Source organism: Dendronephthya gigantea, unplaced genomic scaffold, assembly GCF_004324835.1.
Source record: "Dendronephthya gigantea isolate DGI-Jeju-01 unplaced genomic scaffold, DenGig_1.0 000052F, whole genome shotgun sequence".
Classification (NCBI taxonomy): domain Eukaryota; kingdom Metazoa; phylum Cnidaria; class Anthozoa; order Malacalcyonacea; family Nephtheidae; genus Dendronephthya; species Dendronephthya gigantea.
Genome location: NW_021163062.1, coordinates 541,831 through 556,898, shown reverse-complemented (window position 1 = coordinate 556,898; position 15,068 = coordinate 541,831). Strand labels below are relative to the sequence as shown.

The window sequence follows — 15,068 nt, the reverse complement described above, 5'->3', positions numbered from 1 at the left end:
TCGTGCAAGGAAATTGAACAAGGAAATACATCACCTGCACTGAATGAAATTTGTCGGTCAGAAAAAATCTCGTTCCCCGAGTCCGCGATTCTTCTGGCGAGAAAACAAAGGCCAGAGCCTTTCTTTTCTCGCCAGAGGAAACGCGGGCTCGGGAACTAGATTGGGTCAGTACATTATTTTAATATTGGAAACAACTAGTACTATGCACAATAGCAAAATTCGGTAGTTCTCTAATGTACTGATACAGTTTCATTGTTTAGAGTTTTATAAAGAACGTACTTAAAAAACATTTTAGGAGATGCATTTGCATACATAAACATTTAATGAGAAAAAAATTCATTCAAAGAGATGGCTGATCACAATGTTAATACTCTGATGGAACTTGTTAATGATTTACAAACTGCAGAAGTTATGAAGTCAAGTTAAACATGAAAACTATTAGCCAGTTTAGTCATATCATGTATTCCAATATAATTGGACATTCTTAGGCTTTGAAAAAATATACTATTGTACTTGTTTCAGATATTCTGTCCAGATTTAACACGAAGAAGACTAGGTCAGTACATTATTTCAATTATAATGCACTGACCTATTCAGATTAGGCCAGCTAATACTATACACAATAGCAAAATTCGGTAATATTCTCTAATGCATGTACTGATTTCGTTTCAATGGTTAGAGCTAAAACCTAACTTAAACAATATTTTTAGGAGTTCTGCCATCATTTGCATAAACATTTAAGGCAAATTGAGACGCACACATTTTTATTCAACTTAACCACTTACTGAGTGCCTTACGTATACACATGGGTGGGATGGATTTGTAGCATATGTAAAGACTTCAGTGTAAAAGAATATAATCTTGTTGAGCATAATTAAAAGAGAGTTTTCATTTTAATAATTCTCAGTTACGTGTTAGATTTACCACGGAATATAGAGTCCCATTCACACTACACTCGTACAATTTGGCACGGCGTGGCTAAAATTTGTTACCGTACCCAACTTTCTCAGTATTCATATCTTAGAACAGTCTGAACGTTTAAACTATTTTTAATGGACCTTTTGCATAATAGACCAACCTACGATTTAGGCAACAAGAAGGAAAAGAGCATACCGAAATTAGTAGATTTGCCAAGTTTGGGGGCAAAATGTCAAGTATTACGGAAAATATAGCCATGCAAAGTAGCCAATTTTGTATACTTTTTTATTAACGCCGGAAGCGTTTAACAAATTTAGTTGCACACTTCCGGCCGTAATTAAAAAAGTATACAAAATTGCCAACTTCGCATGGCTATATTTTCCGTACTTTACAATATTTTGCAGCCAAACTTGGCAATTTTACTAAATCTAGTATGCTCTTTTCGGAAATTTCCTTTTTGTTACCTAAAAGAAAAGTTGGTCCTATTATGTAAAAGGTCCATTTATCGGTACGGCAATTCTGAAATTGCGTACCCCTACCAATTTCATCCGTGTACACATTTTGGCCGTGCTATGCCGATAAATTTAGTGTAGCATAAAGTGAGCTAGAGTTAAAACTTAAAATGCCTTTATACATGCATGCATGTCTTCTACGAAAGCAGTAATTATTAAATTTAACTCATTTATAGCATGTTTACAATATAATTTTAGTCATTATGTTGCACGCACATGGAAGAAGGGGTTTATAATAATTCAAATTGCTCAATAAATTCAAAATTTGGGATATTCTACATTTATTTTTATTTTAAAGAAATTAGAACAGCCTAAATATTAAGAATTTTATACAAAATATTTATGTAAACTTTCATAAACCTTTTAATCAGGAAACAAATTATTTCAAGACAAATTGATATATTATTTCCTCATGCATATATTCTCTCACAACGTTGAATTCAAATTGCTCAATAAATTCAAACTTTGGGATGTTTTATATTTATTTTTATTTTAAAGAAATTAGAACAGCCTAAATATCAATAATTTTATTTAAAATATTTTTGTTAACTTTCATATATAAACATATTAATCTTTTGCGCAGAAAGAAAGGGGAAAAATTGCTTGTCTTGATAAATTATCATTTGTCACTTTTGCTCCACGTGCATGCATGCATGCTGTCTTTGTATAAGTTTGCATATTGCAACTTTGAATAGTTAACTCATTTTTCAATTTGCGTAGCCTGCATTGATGATTGGGGGAAATATTCTTAAATTCATGTTGACAGACGGTTGCATGAAATGATCATGCAAAACGTGGATATATGAATTTGGGCCGCCCCAATTATCGATGCTGGCTACGCCTCTGTCATTTATATATTATATTTGCATGATTTAATCGCATTTGTTTATCGCATTTCTTGCATGGACAAATTTATTATCTGGGGACGAGGAATGCGGCAAGCGGGGGTTGGTGCATGTTCGGAAATTATATAAATTCATTTCAGTTGATAATTTTTTTGCCATCAACAGAGTATAATCCTAACTCCTATGATTGAAGGCGATATGGCATATGAGGAACGCTAATTGTTGCATGGTGATCGATCGAAAAATTTTACATAATTTTATGCGTCAGTGCAATAAACTTTCTTCCAACATGGCAAGCAACAGCAGTGAAGCTTTTCCGTAGATCTCAAAGCCCAAAGAAGAGGTTTTTAAATTGCAAAATGAGTTATCACATTGCATTTACCTATATAGAAATGTAAGTCACTCAGATATGAACATGATTATATTACTTCACCATCATACAGGTTTAGAAAATTAATTTATTAAATTAATTAAATTATTAAAAAAAATGTGACTTTACTACAAGTCTTTTCCTTATATAAAACCAAGCTACATAAAATATAAATCTTACCTGAATTTGAATGCCTTTTACCTTTGAGGGCAAACTAACGTTTAGCAACAACAGCTGCAAGAAATGTCTTGACTGTAACTGTAGTACCAGACCTCTAGTCAGAAAGCCTTCGAAAAATACAAAAATTGTCAAAAATTAACATAAAACCCAGCGAATGGTAATAAGACCTGGAACGATAACTACGACGCTGAATGCTTGAGACTCGCTTAAAACCTAAATATCGAGGAATGTTTAGAAATTAGTAAAATAAATTGATTTGCTAATTTTTTAGAAACAATGAACAGGCAACAGAGTAAAAAAATTGTCAAGGGTGCTGATGACAATGGCTGATTTAAATACAGAAATAAAGACAAATTTACATCCGAACTATTCTACCATCGCTAAAAATGACTTGTTTACAAAAAGTTACGACAAAATGTCATTAACATTTCTTAACTTTGGAAGGGTGTATGCATGTGACGGGTGAAATATTCAATTAAAGCAAAGAACAATTTTCTCTGTGATGCAAAGCAATATATCATCTCTCTCCTAATCATGCATAATTAATGAGTAGCAAATTTAGAGGTATTCAGACTGGGCCTTATACCGATAACTTGGGAATTTTAACAAAAGCTAGACGATTTAATAAAATAATATGAATTGCGTAGCATAATTTGGTAATTCCAGTCAGCATGATTATTCGTTTGTTTTAAAATTGTCATTACTAAAACACCTTATTATATGGCACGCGTCACTTCCGGTGAAATGGAGCTCATTGATTAGCAGAGAACAATTTTCGGTGGTCCATTACTTTCCCGTAGTGGACCGGCGTTAGCGGCGATCTATTACGAGATGAAAAACAGAGAAATTCTGAATGAAAAAGGCACAAAAAAATGGTCAAGAGAAAATGTAATTGGTTTTGAAATCAATAAGACGTCTCCAGACAGTTACCTAAACTGTTTAGGTAAATTAAATATTTCAATATTTTGTTTAGTTTTTATCAAACGGTGCCAGGCAACATTTCTTGTTTGTTTCAAGTGCAAATACATGCCATATAATAAACTTTTTATAGGCGTTTCACATTTCTAACTTTTTTCTCAGTTTCTTCTATTATTTATTTACAGGCCTATTTTTCAGACCTCGGTCCTATATTTGTCGGTAAAGACCTCACGCTAGGTTGGTTAATATGAAGTTAATCATTAACTGCTTTTCCTTCTAAGCATCACATCTTGAGAGAATTTGCGTATAGTATTTACTTTTACTCGTTTTTAAAGGCAAACGTTCTCGCAAACAAAGTTTACATACTTTAAAAGCTGAAGCTAAGCCGACTTATTAAAAACAAATAAGCTGCAGGTTGTCATGTTAATCCACTCACCCGTCATTATATAGTTTACATAAAACGGCGTATAAACAATAAACTTTTGCAGCTATGGGGAGTTTATTATTTTGTCAACGAAATATAACGACCACGGTTCGAATGCTTTTGTCAAACATGCCTAGCTTGACGTTTCACATGTTTCACTTTTTTCTCAGTTCCATCTATTATTTATATACAGACCTATTTTTCAAGGCGTTAAGTATAGTTATACAGCCACATTCGGGGTAAAAACACGCAAATTCTTTATTTTTGGTATGTTGCGTAGGGTCCACGCGTGGTATGGAGCGTGTGTTCGGAATGTGTCGGAAGAAAATTTTCGGGCAATCATCGGAGGGCAAAAACAACCTAAACGAAAAATATTTTCGAAAAATATTATTTTATAGTGTGAATACAGAGACTTTTAACACAAAAAAGGAGAATGAGTAACCATGCATATTGTTTTAAAAGTGGTTTAAAGTGCAAAGGAGCAGATGAAATTACAGCTTAGGTTTTTATCGCAAAACCAAATAAGATTTTTAAACCGTTGAGGTACTTCATTTTGCAATGCAATGTGTGTCTGTATTTGTGATGTTTTTCAGGGTTTACGTACATACACGTATGTCCACAGAGTAATGGAAGAGAATGTTTCTTGAAAACTTAATATACTAGTGTGATGTGTGTAAAAAGCAGTAAAAAAACGGTAGTTTCTTGGACCTATTACATAAGCAAGAAATAACGCTTTGGGCTATATATTTTTCAAAAGCATGCATTACAGCAATAATTTTCTCAAATATAGATACTTTTCAATTTAGTATAATTACGCTCGGAGATTAAGAATTACACCCGGAACCCGGGGGAATATAGCGAAATCCAAAGTTGTCCAAATTCTATGTCATCGACGGTGGACGTTCGACGTTCGACCGTTTTGTGATTTATGCGCTTGCGCGACTAAAGACTGGTAATAAACAACGTTCTGATTGGCCAAGACAGAATGTTAGTATTTTAATGAGGATTTCAGCAATTTTACTGTCATGCCGTAAACTCTTTTGTCAAAGCGTTTCATAAACTTTGTGCAAAATATAACGAGAAGAAACAAGATGAAGGATTATAGTCGTTGACAGATAACTAAAACGTGGATACAGTTCAAGACAAAGCCAGGCAAAAAGAAATAATTCATCATCTGCAAGCTTATAAGTGTTTCAAAGGGTACGTGTTTTCTTTGTTCATTACGTATTTGCTTCGCGGTATAAAGGATGCAGTTTCTTTGTATAATTTTCCGCGTTGAATGCCGTTTTGCAAAGACATAAACCAGCTGTGAAAGCCTATTAAACCTTCGCTTTAACTTCAAAAAGTGTTTTGAAAGTCTAATTTGAATTTTAATATGACAAATATCATTACTTAATATTTTAAACGATTACTTAATTGCTGCCATGGTATAATGCAGCAAAAATTGAACGGCTAATGTTTGCACTAGCTTTATGATTATTCTTGTAACGAATGAATTAGCTATAATATACTCGATAAATTATACTATTCACTGATTTGAGTTTTGAGACATTTCATAATAATTTATAAGTTTAGGTCAGGTAAGCCCTGGAAGTAGAGAGAGGTTGCTGCATGCATGTATTTGTAGTGATATTCCCGCTCTGCGTGTCTAAATCAGCTTTTCCCTCTGATTGAACTTGTCTATTAGTGGTCGATTGTTCTTGTAAGATCAGAGTTCTAGGATTTGTCAAACCAGATGGTTCCTTTTGTCTGTCTACAATGTCGTGATCCTTCGATTCAATTGCTTCCCCTATTTTCAGCAAATAGCTTCGATTTCTTCATATGTTCAAGATGGTATTTCACCAAGTACGATCTAGGATGTTTAGCTTTTCTTCTGCAGATCCTTGTAGTATTGCAGTCGCTCACGGACAACTTCTGGATCTTTCACTTCGGGCTTCCACTGTTCTTCAGTCATCGGTAAAAGGGTCTTAAAGTACCGAATCTCGTGGTGTGTTGCGATGATTTAGTAGCTTTTATACAGCTTTCTTCATCAACGACGTTGCAATCCGGACAGCCCTTTCAGCGCCAACATTGCACTGGGGATATCCAGGCGAGCTCGTAACATGTTCAAATTGGCACAATGTCTGGAATGCTTTAAACTGCTTTTTTATACTAAACTGAGGACCATTATCACTAACAAAAACATCTGGGATTCCATACCGTGCCTCGGATGGTTGCTGTGGCTTGTTTTGACTTACATATGCTGCAGGATGTTCCCGAGGTGAGGTTGATGCACAATCTTGAGAATTTCTTTCTGCAACACAGCCGTAATTACCATCTTGTTTCTTTTTAAGATCAGGTCATCACTGATGGACAGTTTTCTTTATAGCCCCATGCAATAGCTCTGGATAGATGGGGATAAATGGGACTTGCGTTGTGGCCACCCATCGACGATAACTTGTTTCCACCGTTGTAAGACTGGACCGTTCTGTGTCTTCTCCTGTAACCGTTTCAGCTTCGACGGGGAAACTGGCAGTACCATGTGTATTACTAGCTCTTCTTCGAGGATATATCGTTTGGATCGACCTCTTGATAAGCTCTGCTCACGGTATCTGCTACATATAATTCGGAGCCTTTCTTCTAGGTAACTTGTAAATCGTACTGTTGCAGGCGAAGTAGTATTCGTTGCAATGTCATCGGACAGTCATTAGGATGCTTCTTGAAAATGCTCACCAATGGTTTGTAGTCAGTTTCCACTTGGACGGTCTTTCCAAAGATAAACTGGTTGAAATTGTTACACGAAAAGACGATGGCCAAAAGTTCTTTTTCTATTTGTGCGTATCGTTGTTGGCATCTGACAAAGCTAGCGACGCATAGGCTATGGGGTTTCCGACTTTCCGTCTTGTTCCAAGACAGCTCCAAGTCCAGATTTGCTGCTGCCACAGAATATCTTTACTGCCTTCGAAACATCGCAATAACGTAACGTTGGTTTTTTCGGCTTTCCGATGCTCATCGTTCCACTACCAGGCTACATCCTTCTTCAGCAGGGATCGTAGTGGAGCTGCTTTCTCAGACAGGTTTGGAATAAACTTTGCGAGGTACTTCATTTCGTTCCCAAATAATTAAATCATCAGCAATTACTTCACAGCCTTCTAAAACACCAAAAAACTCTTCCACTACTGGTTGGTAGACTTCAGGAGCAGATTTGATGCCAAATAGGGCAGGCGTTTAAACCTATAATGTCCAAATGGAGTGTTGAAACAGGTCCGAAATGAGGACTCTTCATCCAGAGGGATTTGCCAAAATCCACTTGTAGCATCCAAAGTCGAAAATATCTTGGCATCAGGTAATCCTAGTCAGAACATCTTCGACAGTTTTCATTGGATAATACCCTCTCTTCACCGCCTCGTTAAGATCTTTTGGATCGATGCCCAAACGGATCTTATTTGGTTTAACGACCATAACCGAGCCCACTCTGTTGTTGTAGTGATTGGAGTTACAACTCCTAACTTCTTGATACGATATAATTCTTCTTGAATTTTTGAACGAAGAGCTGCAGGAACTGGTCTACAATCTTGGACAAAAGTTGTTGTAACACCAATCCCCTCCCCCCAAATTCAATGTTGCCACGTGAAATCTCCATACAACATTGATTTTGGGGGTGGGGTGTTACAACATTTTTGTCCAAGATTGTAGGTGCATGAACGACTGGTCTCACGTTCTTGTCAATTTCTATAATTATGTTACGTTATTGGAAGACAACCAATACTGCTAGTGGAGAAAACATCTTCATACTCAACAAATATATCACAATCAGAGTTCAAAGTTTTACCCATTTCTACTTCTCTTTTTATAACGTTTAACTTTTCACAAGCTTCCAGTCCTAAGATTGCTTGTTCACAACATAAAACTCAAGCGGATACTGCCTGCCTCTATAGTTTACTGGTAATACGACTGTTTCTTCAAGTTTTATCACTTTTCCACTATACGAAACAAGTCTAGTTGCTGCCGTGGGCAGCACACTAATCGCAACATGAAGTATCGTGTTGTTCGTGCCAGTCTCTTTGGCCGAGTTATGTATAGTCGAAATCTCGATTTTTTCTGTGAAGATGTCGTAATTCCGGGGGTTAATTAAGGATTCAGGAAATTTTTTTTAATGAGGGGGGCAGGCAGTCAAGAAAATGTTCTACTGCGCGCGCATGTCGGCATGTTTCAGTTGTTCTCGCTTTCTGCCGATCGAAAAGCAATTAAAGCATCAAGAATTTGTTAAAAGTCGTTTTATGCAAGAAAAGTTTGAAAGTGTTCAGGTAAGTATGACTTCATTTCTTTCTGCTAATATTCATCAAGGTGATGTAAGTTTTAGTGCATGATCAATCTAGAGGAAAGCAATGTGCTTTCATGAGTTTATCGGCAATTATAACAGCCGAAAGTAACCCGCTGATTGATTGGTCAACAACAACATTCAATAATGTCTTACTACAAGGAGACAAAATGTACTTAAAAGCTATGAATAATGGCTTAATTGTTTTGAACCCAGGTGTTGAATTATTGTCTGTAGATAACTTGCCAAATGTTGTTAGTGTTTCATGTTGTACAAGCACGTTTTGTTACGAAATTGAAGCACCTATAGTGCAAGCAGAAAGTATAAACAATGAATTAAACGTTGATATGGTAGAAGAAAATAGCAGCGTACCCGTGGTGGTAGAGCCCATTGAGGCACAAAATACCAGCCTACCTGTGATGGAGGCACAAAATACCAGCCTACCTGTGATGGAGGCACAAAATACCAGCCTACCTGTGATGGAGGCACAAAATACCAGCCTACCTGTGATGGTACAGCCCATTGAGGCACAAAATGAGGTACAAACCGATGGTAGAAATGAAAACCTAATTTGGTTTATAAAATATGGAAAAGATCTTCAAGGTCTTGTTATTACTGACAGGGAAATTGAATGTCCATATTATGATATTCATACAGCTCTTTTGAATACTTTTGTGAAGTATAGTTATGCTATCTTAGTGCTAGAAGGCTATATGATGGCCCTTATAAAACAAACAAATACTTTCTATTTATTTGACTCCCATGCCAGAGATGTTAATGGTATGCCTGATCCTAATGGCATTTCTGTTGTCATGAAATTTACCAATATTCTGGAGTTGGAACAGTTTTTGTTTACTCTGTCAACAAACCTACATGTCAATTTATTTGAAATTGTACCTGTCCTTTTAACAAAAGGCAATTTTACACTGCAGACTACTAAACGTGTTAAAGACTGTATATACCAAAAAGAACAACGTTCAAGGGAAACTGAACATGAGAAACGAATAAGACTTGAAAAAGCTAATGAAAATAAAAAAAGAAAGCAATCAAAATAAACTGCAAGTGAAAAACAAACAAGACTCAAAAAACAAAGTGAGTCTATGAAAAGAAAGCGTTCACAGGAAACTGACCATCAGAAGCAAAGCAGGCAGGAAAAAGATAGACTGTCTAAAAAACAGAAGCAGGGAAAAGGGGGTTTACAGCCTCAACACGAAATAAATCAAGAACAGTATTTAAACATGTTTGACAGTGCCAACAATGGCAGTATTGACAAGCAATCTTGGGCCAAGGCTAACATGAGTAAGTTTCATAAGGCTGTGCAATATATTGTCAGTCAGTGTTCAGTATGTCGGGAGGCATGGCCTTTAAAAACCAAACCAAGAACATCATATGTGTGTTCACGATGCTCTAGAGACAAAAAATCTCCTAAAAAATTCTCTTCTGAAAATTCAATGATACCTTCATCTGTTCCACATGAACTTCAAAATTTAAGTCAAATTGAAGAAATGTTAATTGCTCGGGCTTTGCCTATTATGCGAGTTTATATTAAACCTGGTGGTCAGCGAGGTTATTCAGGGCATTGTATTAACCTACCACAAAATGTCGAAGAACTAGCAATGACTTTGCCAAGATACCCAAACGACTTGGCTGTGATTATTGTCAAGGTTAAAGGGAAAAACAACACATTCCGAGATGTAAATGTGCGAAAGCAAAACTATGAGTATATAATGCTTTAGTTTGGCTTATAAATAACAATCCATGTTATTCAGGGTTGAAAATTAATGAAGATGCATTGAACTTATTACCCGAAAATGGTGTACCACAAGGTCTTATGACTGTTGAGACTGATGATGATATAGTCTCAGATCTGTCAGATGAGAATAGCTCTCCTGGTTTGGGTCCTCCTACTGATAACCCCTCTGATGATATTGTTTACAACAATTCTACAGAAATGAGTAGTTTTTTACCTGTTGGAGAACAACAGCAACAGGAAATGGAAGCTTTTAGAAATCAGCTTTCTGAAAAAAAGGCAATGCCATGGCCCGCAACAGAGAATGAGCCATTAAACGAGTATCAGGTATCGCATTTAGCTACAATGGCTTTCCCAAAATTATTTCCAGATGGGAATGGTGATCCTACCAATCAGGGACTTCTGAGAGATGTTCCTGTTCAGGAAAGAATAAAGCATCTTTTAAAATTTGCTGAAATTATTGATGGCAAATGGGTATATCGTTTTGCCAACCACCCAAGATTTTCTTATTGGGCTTTTAACATGATTCAAAGAAAACGAATCCTGCAACAAAGTGGAATATTCCTTAAACAAAACCCAGGTGAAGCACATCTCACTATTGATGAACTCCGAGAAATGGCTTCCAGTAACAGTGCTAATCTATTTATGTCCAAAGTTTCTAGATATGTCGGCAATATTGCTGGCACTAATGCTTATTGGGTAAGAGAAGAACTGAAGTGTATTATCACTAGTGTTGGAGCACCAACATTATTTTTTTACCTTTTCTTCAGCAGATATGCATTGGCCAGAATTACATGCTTTATTTCAATCCAGTACTAATTGTGAAACTGCTACTCCTACCAGTGATGTAAGACGACAAAATGTCATTAACAATCCTCATCTTGTGGATTGGTTTTTCACCCAAAGATTAGAAAGCTTTGTGAAACACTGGCTTTATGAAACACTTGGTGCAAAATGGCACTGGTTCAGATATGAATACCAAGGTAGAGGTAGTATCCATTGTCATGGTACTGCTAAATTAAATAATGATCCAGGTTTGTGTAAACTTACTCAAACTGCTTTGAAAGGTTTCTTAGCTCAAAAATTTAAAAATGAAAATGAATGTCCTGATACAACAGAACTTGACCAGGATATTGAAGCTGGTCAGGAAGCTGCTGACACAGTATGTCAGTATGTTGATTGGTTATTATCAACCGTCAATCCTAACCCTCCTGAAGAGGAAATGTGGATAAGACCTGAAGTTCATCCATGTCAAAAACATCATAATGAAATTCCTCAAGATGACGTGCAATCAGATTATGTAGATCTGTTAAACATGGTACAACGACACACTCGTTGTAGTACCAGCTACTGTCTTAGGAAGAAGTCAAGTGAGACAGAATTGAAATGTAGATTTCATTTTCCTTTTGATCATTGTCCTAAGACAATACTTGAGTTTGAGAAAATTCACACTTCAGGTGATAATGAACATTATAGAGCCAAAATTGTGACAAAACGAAATGATTCTCGGTTAAATAATCACCAACAACTCCAACTTCAAGGATGGAGAGCTAACTGTGACATTCAAGTTGTCATTGATCACTATGCTTGTGTTGAATATCTCACAAAATATGCAGCTAAGGGTGAGCCAAGATCACCAATATTAAAACAAGCATTTAATTCTATTATGCAAAATGTTGACAGTAATACTGACCCTCGTCGGGCTATTAAGAAAGTAGTTATGAAATCTCTTGGTGAAAGAGATTATGCAGCTCAGGAGACAATGGATCATTTGTTGTCTTTAAAACTACACAGCTCATCTTTTAAAGTGATGCCAGTCTAAATGGTTCACGTAGAGTACGTGATTATTCAGAGGAAGGTGAATCATGCACTGATTATTCACTACTTGATGTGTATGCTAATCGTGAACAATATGACAGTTCGCGTGATATAATGAATATGAACTTTGTTCACTTTGCTACAACATACAAAGTTGTTAACAATGAATTGACAAAATTGCCAGAGAATGTTATACCTAGAATATTTCCAACTTATTCTCCTAATCCCAAAGGCACAAACTTTGGCTTATATTGTAAATATCAACTTTTAAGGTATAAACCCTGGAAAACAACCCACAACAATGCGTGGGATGATCAAGAACCAACTGATGAGATTCTTATTAATTCGTGGCAAGAATTTTTGCAAACGCCTTATGGACAATCTAATGTCCCAGATTGGTTTGACAAATTACAAGCTGTCATCCAAAGCCAAGAACCAGAAGATGAACCTTCTGAAGAACAAGAGAGAACCCGAGAAGAGTGGATGGTAATATCAGACCTTCACACTCCATTTGATATAAACTCTGAACAAACACCAGAGTCAACACATGACTAGCTGGCATCTTGATAGAGCTAATTACTCCGAACAACAAATTCATGAAATGCCAACATGGATAAAAACTAACAAAGAGGAGTACACTATTGATGAACAATATGATGTTGTTGATATCAACAGTTTTAGTGAAATGCAAAAACTTGCTTATGACATTGTAAAATCTCATTTTGATGATACATTATCAGAAACAGAACCATTATGTTTGATCATAAATGGTGTTGCAGGAACTGGTAAAAGTTACCTTATTAACGCTATTCGCAATTTATTGCAAAGTAAATGTGCTGTTACTGCTACAACTGGTAAAGCAGCTTATAATATTAGAGGTGTAACTGTGCATTCTCTATCAAAATTACCTGTAGGAACAAGAGGTAATAAAGATTTAAGAGGTCAAAGTTTTGTGTAGACTACAAGATAATCTTAACGACATTGAGCACATTATAATTGATGAATACTCCATGCTTGGCCAAGTTACTTTTGGCTGGATAGACAAGCGTTGCAAACAAGCAACTGGTTACTATGACGGAGTATTTGGTGGAAAATCTCTGATTTTGACTGGTGATCCAGGTCAGTTACCACCTGTTGCTGACAAACCTCTGTATCATGCTAAACCATCAAATGCTGTTGGTGAACAAGGTTATCAAGCATATCGTATGTTCAACAATGTTGTTAAACTCACTGATAATCAACGAGTACAAGGTAATACACCAGAACAGGTACAGTTCAGAGATTTATTGCTACGACTTCGCAAAGGCGACTCAACAGCTGATGACTGGGAATTACTTCTGACTCGTCAACCATCCAACATCACTAACTTATGTGAGTTTGAAGATTCTACTAGACTATTCTATAGTAATGAACAAGTTGGCAATTACAACCATGAACAACTAACAAAACTTGAGCATCCAATTGCTCATATCAATGCCTGTCATTCATCTTCATTGGCAAAAAAGATATTTCCAGACGACATGTCTGGGTTAGAACCAGTTGTATTTCTAGCAAAAGGTGCTAGGGTAATTTTGACAATGAATCTATGGTCGAGTGTAGGCCTCTGCAATGGGGCTACTGGAACGGTTGTTGATTTCATTTATCAGAACAACCATCAACCACCTGACTTACCTATTGCAGTAATAGTAGAATTTGAGAACTATAGAGGTCCTGTATTTGATGAAAGCCAACCGCTGTGCATTCCAATATGTCCCATCACTGTTTCATGCCAGACAGAAATAGGTTTTCATGAGAGGCAACAGTTACCTCTTAGGCTTGCCTGGGCTCTAACAATACACAAGACCCAGGGACTCAGTCTTCCAAAAGCATGGATTGATATTGGGAAATCTGAGAGAACTGCTGGAGTCTCTTATGTTGCTATTAGTAGGACAAAAACACTTGCATCTTGTGTCATTGAACCTATGACTTATGAACGATTAGCCAGATTGAAATCATCTGGTAATTTACAGTATAGGCTTGAAGAAGAGAACAGGCTTGATCAGTTAGCACATAGTACGAACAGTGCATTTAGAACAAACCATTCAGTTTGAATATTAAGAGATAGGGGGTTGCAAATATTGATCCCTCCTAAAATTCTGTATGTACGCTTAATCGCTAATTAATAATATAATCAGTTATCTGTTATCACTGTATGTATGAAATGATGGTTAATTTGAAAGATTAAAAAGGTAAATTTTTTTCACTCCCCTTTTCCCATATCTATGTTCCATGTACTTTTCGGCAATTGTTCTGTTCATTAATTTTACGTGCTTCTTTTTAATTATAGTTATGCTGTTAGCTACTACCGACAACGAATCCTCCGAATAATAACGTTCACATGATCCCATATCATGTTATGAGCTGGGTTACACAGAATTATATAGTTCAACAAAATGGTACTTACAATTGGATACAGTCTGGTTTATCAAGTGTCATGTCATGTGGATGCCTCAGTGTAATGTGCTTTACAATGTTTTGTACAACCGAACAAAATTTACTGGGAGTATACATGGGCACTGATGGTACCGAATCTGCAGTAACTGCTTTATGAAAGCTATATGAAACATCTATACATGAGGACAAAGATCCAAACATTGTTATCGTTCAGATACCACTGAAATGTTTACATGCATGGACATGGCAAATGCAGAATTATATCTTATAAAGACAGACCACTGAAGATACTGAAAGGACATTGCCTCTGCGATTTTATAACAGCCTAATACTCACGATGTCATTGAAAACTTTCAAGTAATGAATGACTTCCATTGATCACAATAACATTACACTTTGGTACCAAGAGTTCCATTGACTATAGAATACTTAAAATGTATACCAATATCTTGTTATAATAATAACAATAAACAGTTTTTTACTCTTAATAAAATAAATACATACAGTGAAATATTGACAAATTTGATATTGATACACAATAGCAATTTTAACTCAAGACGGACAAAACACTGAAGACTTCATGCAGTAAAAGTGGATGAT

At 36.1% G+C, this 15,068-nt stretch overlaps 1 protein-coding gene across 1 annotated transcript; it reads left to right on the top strand.

Annotated features, from left to right (window-relative positions):
* Positions 1-13,045: 13,045 nt before the first annotated feature.
* LOC114528923 (ATP-dependent DNA helicase PIF1-like) lies at positions 13,046-14,125 on the top strand. The gene has a single exon (XM_028550633.1). The coding sequence runs from the start codon at positions 13,046-13,048 to the stop codon at positions 14,123-14,125; it is 1,080 nt and encodes a 359-aa protein (XP_028406434.1).
* The last annotated feature ends 943 nt before the right edge of the window (positions 14,126-15,068 follow it).

Bases quoted from the DNA above. Each gene is read 5' to 3' on its own strand.
- LOC114528923 (XM_028550633.1), top strand. From the start codon at position 13,046: ATGCTTGGCCAAGTTACTTTTGGCTGGATAGACAAGCGTTGCAAACAA.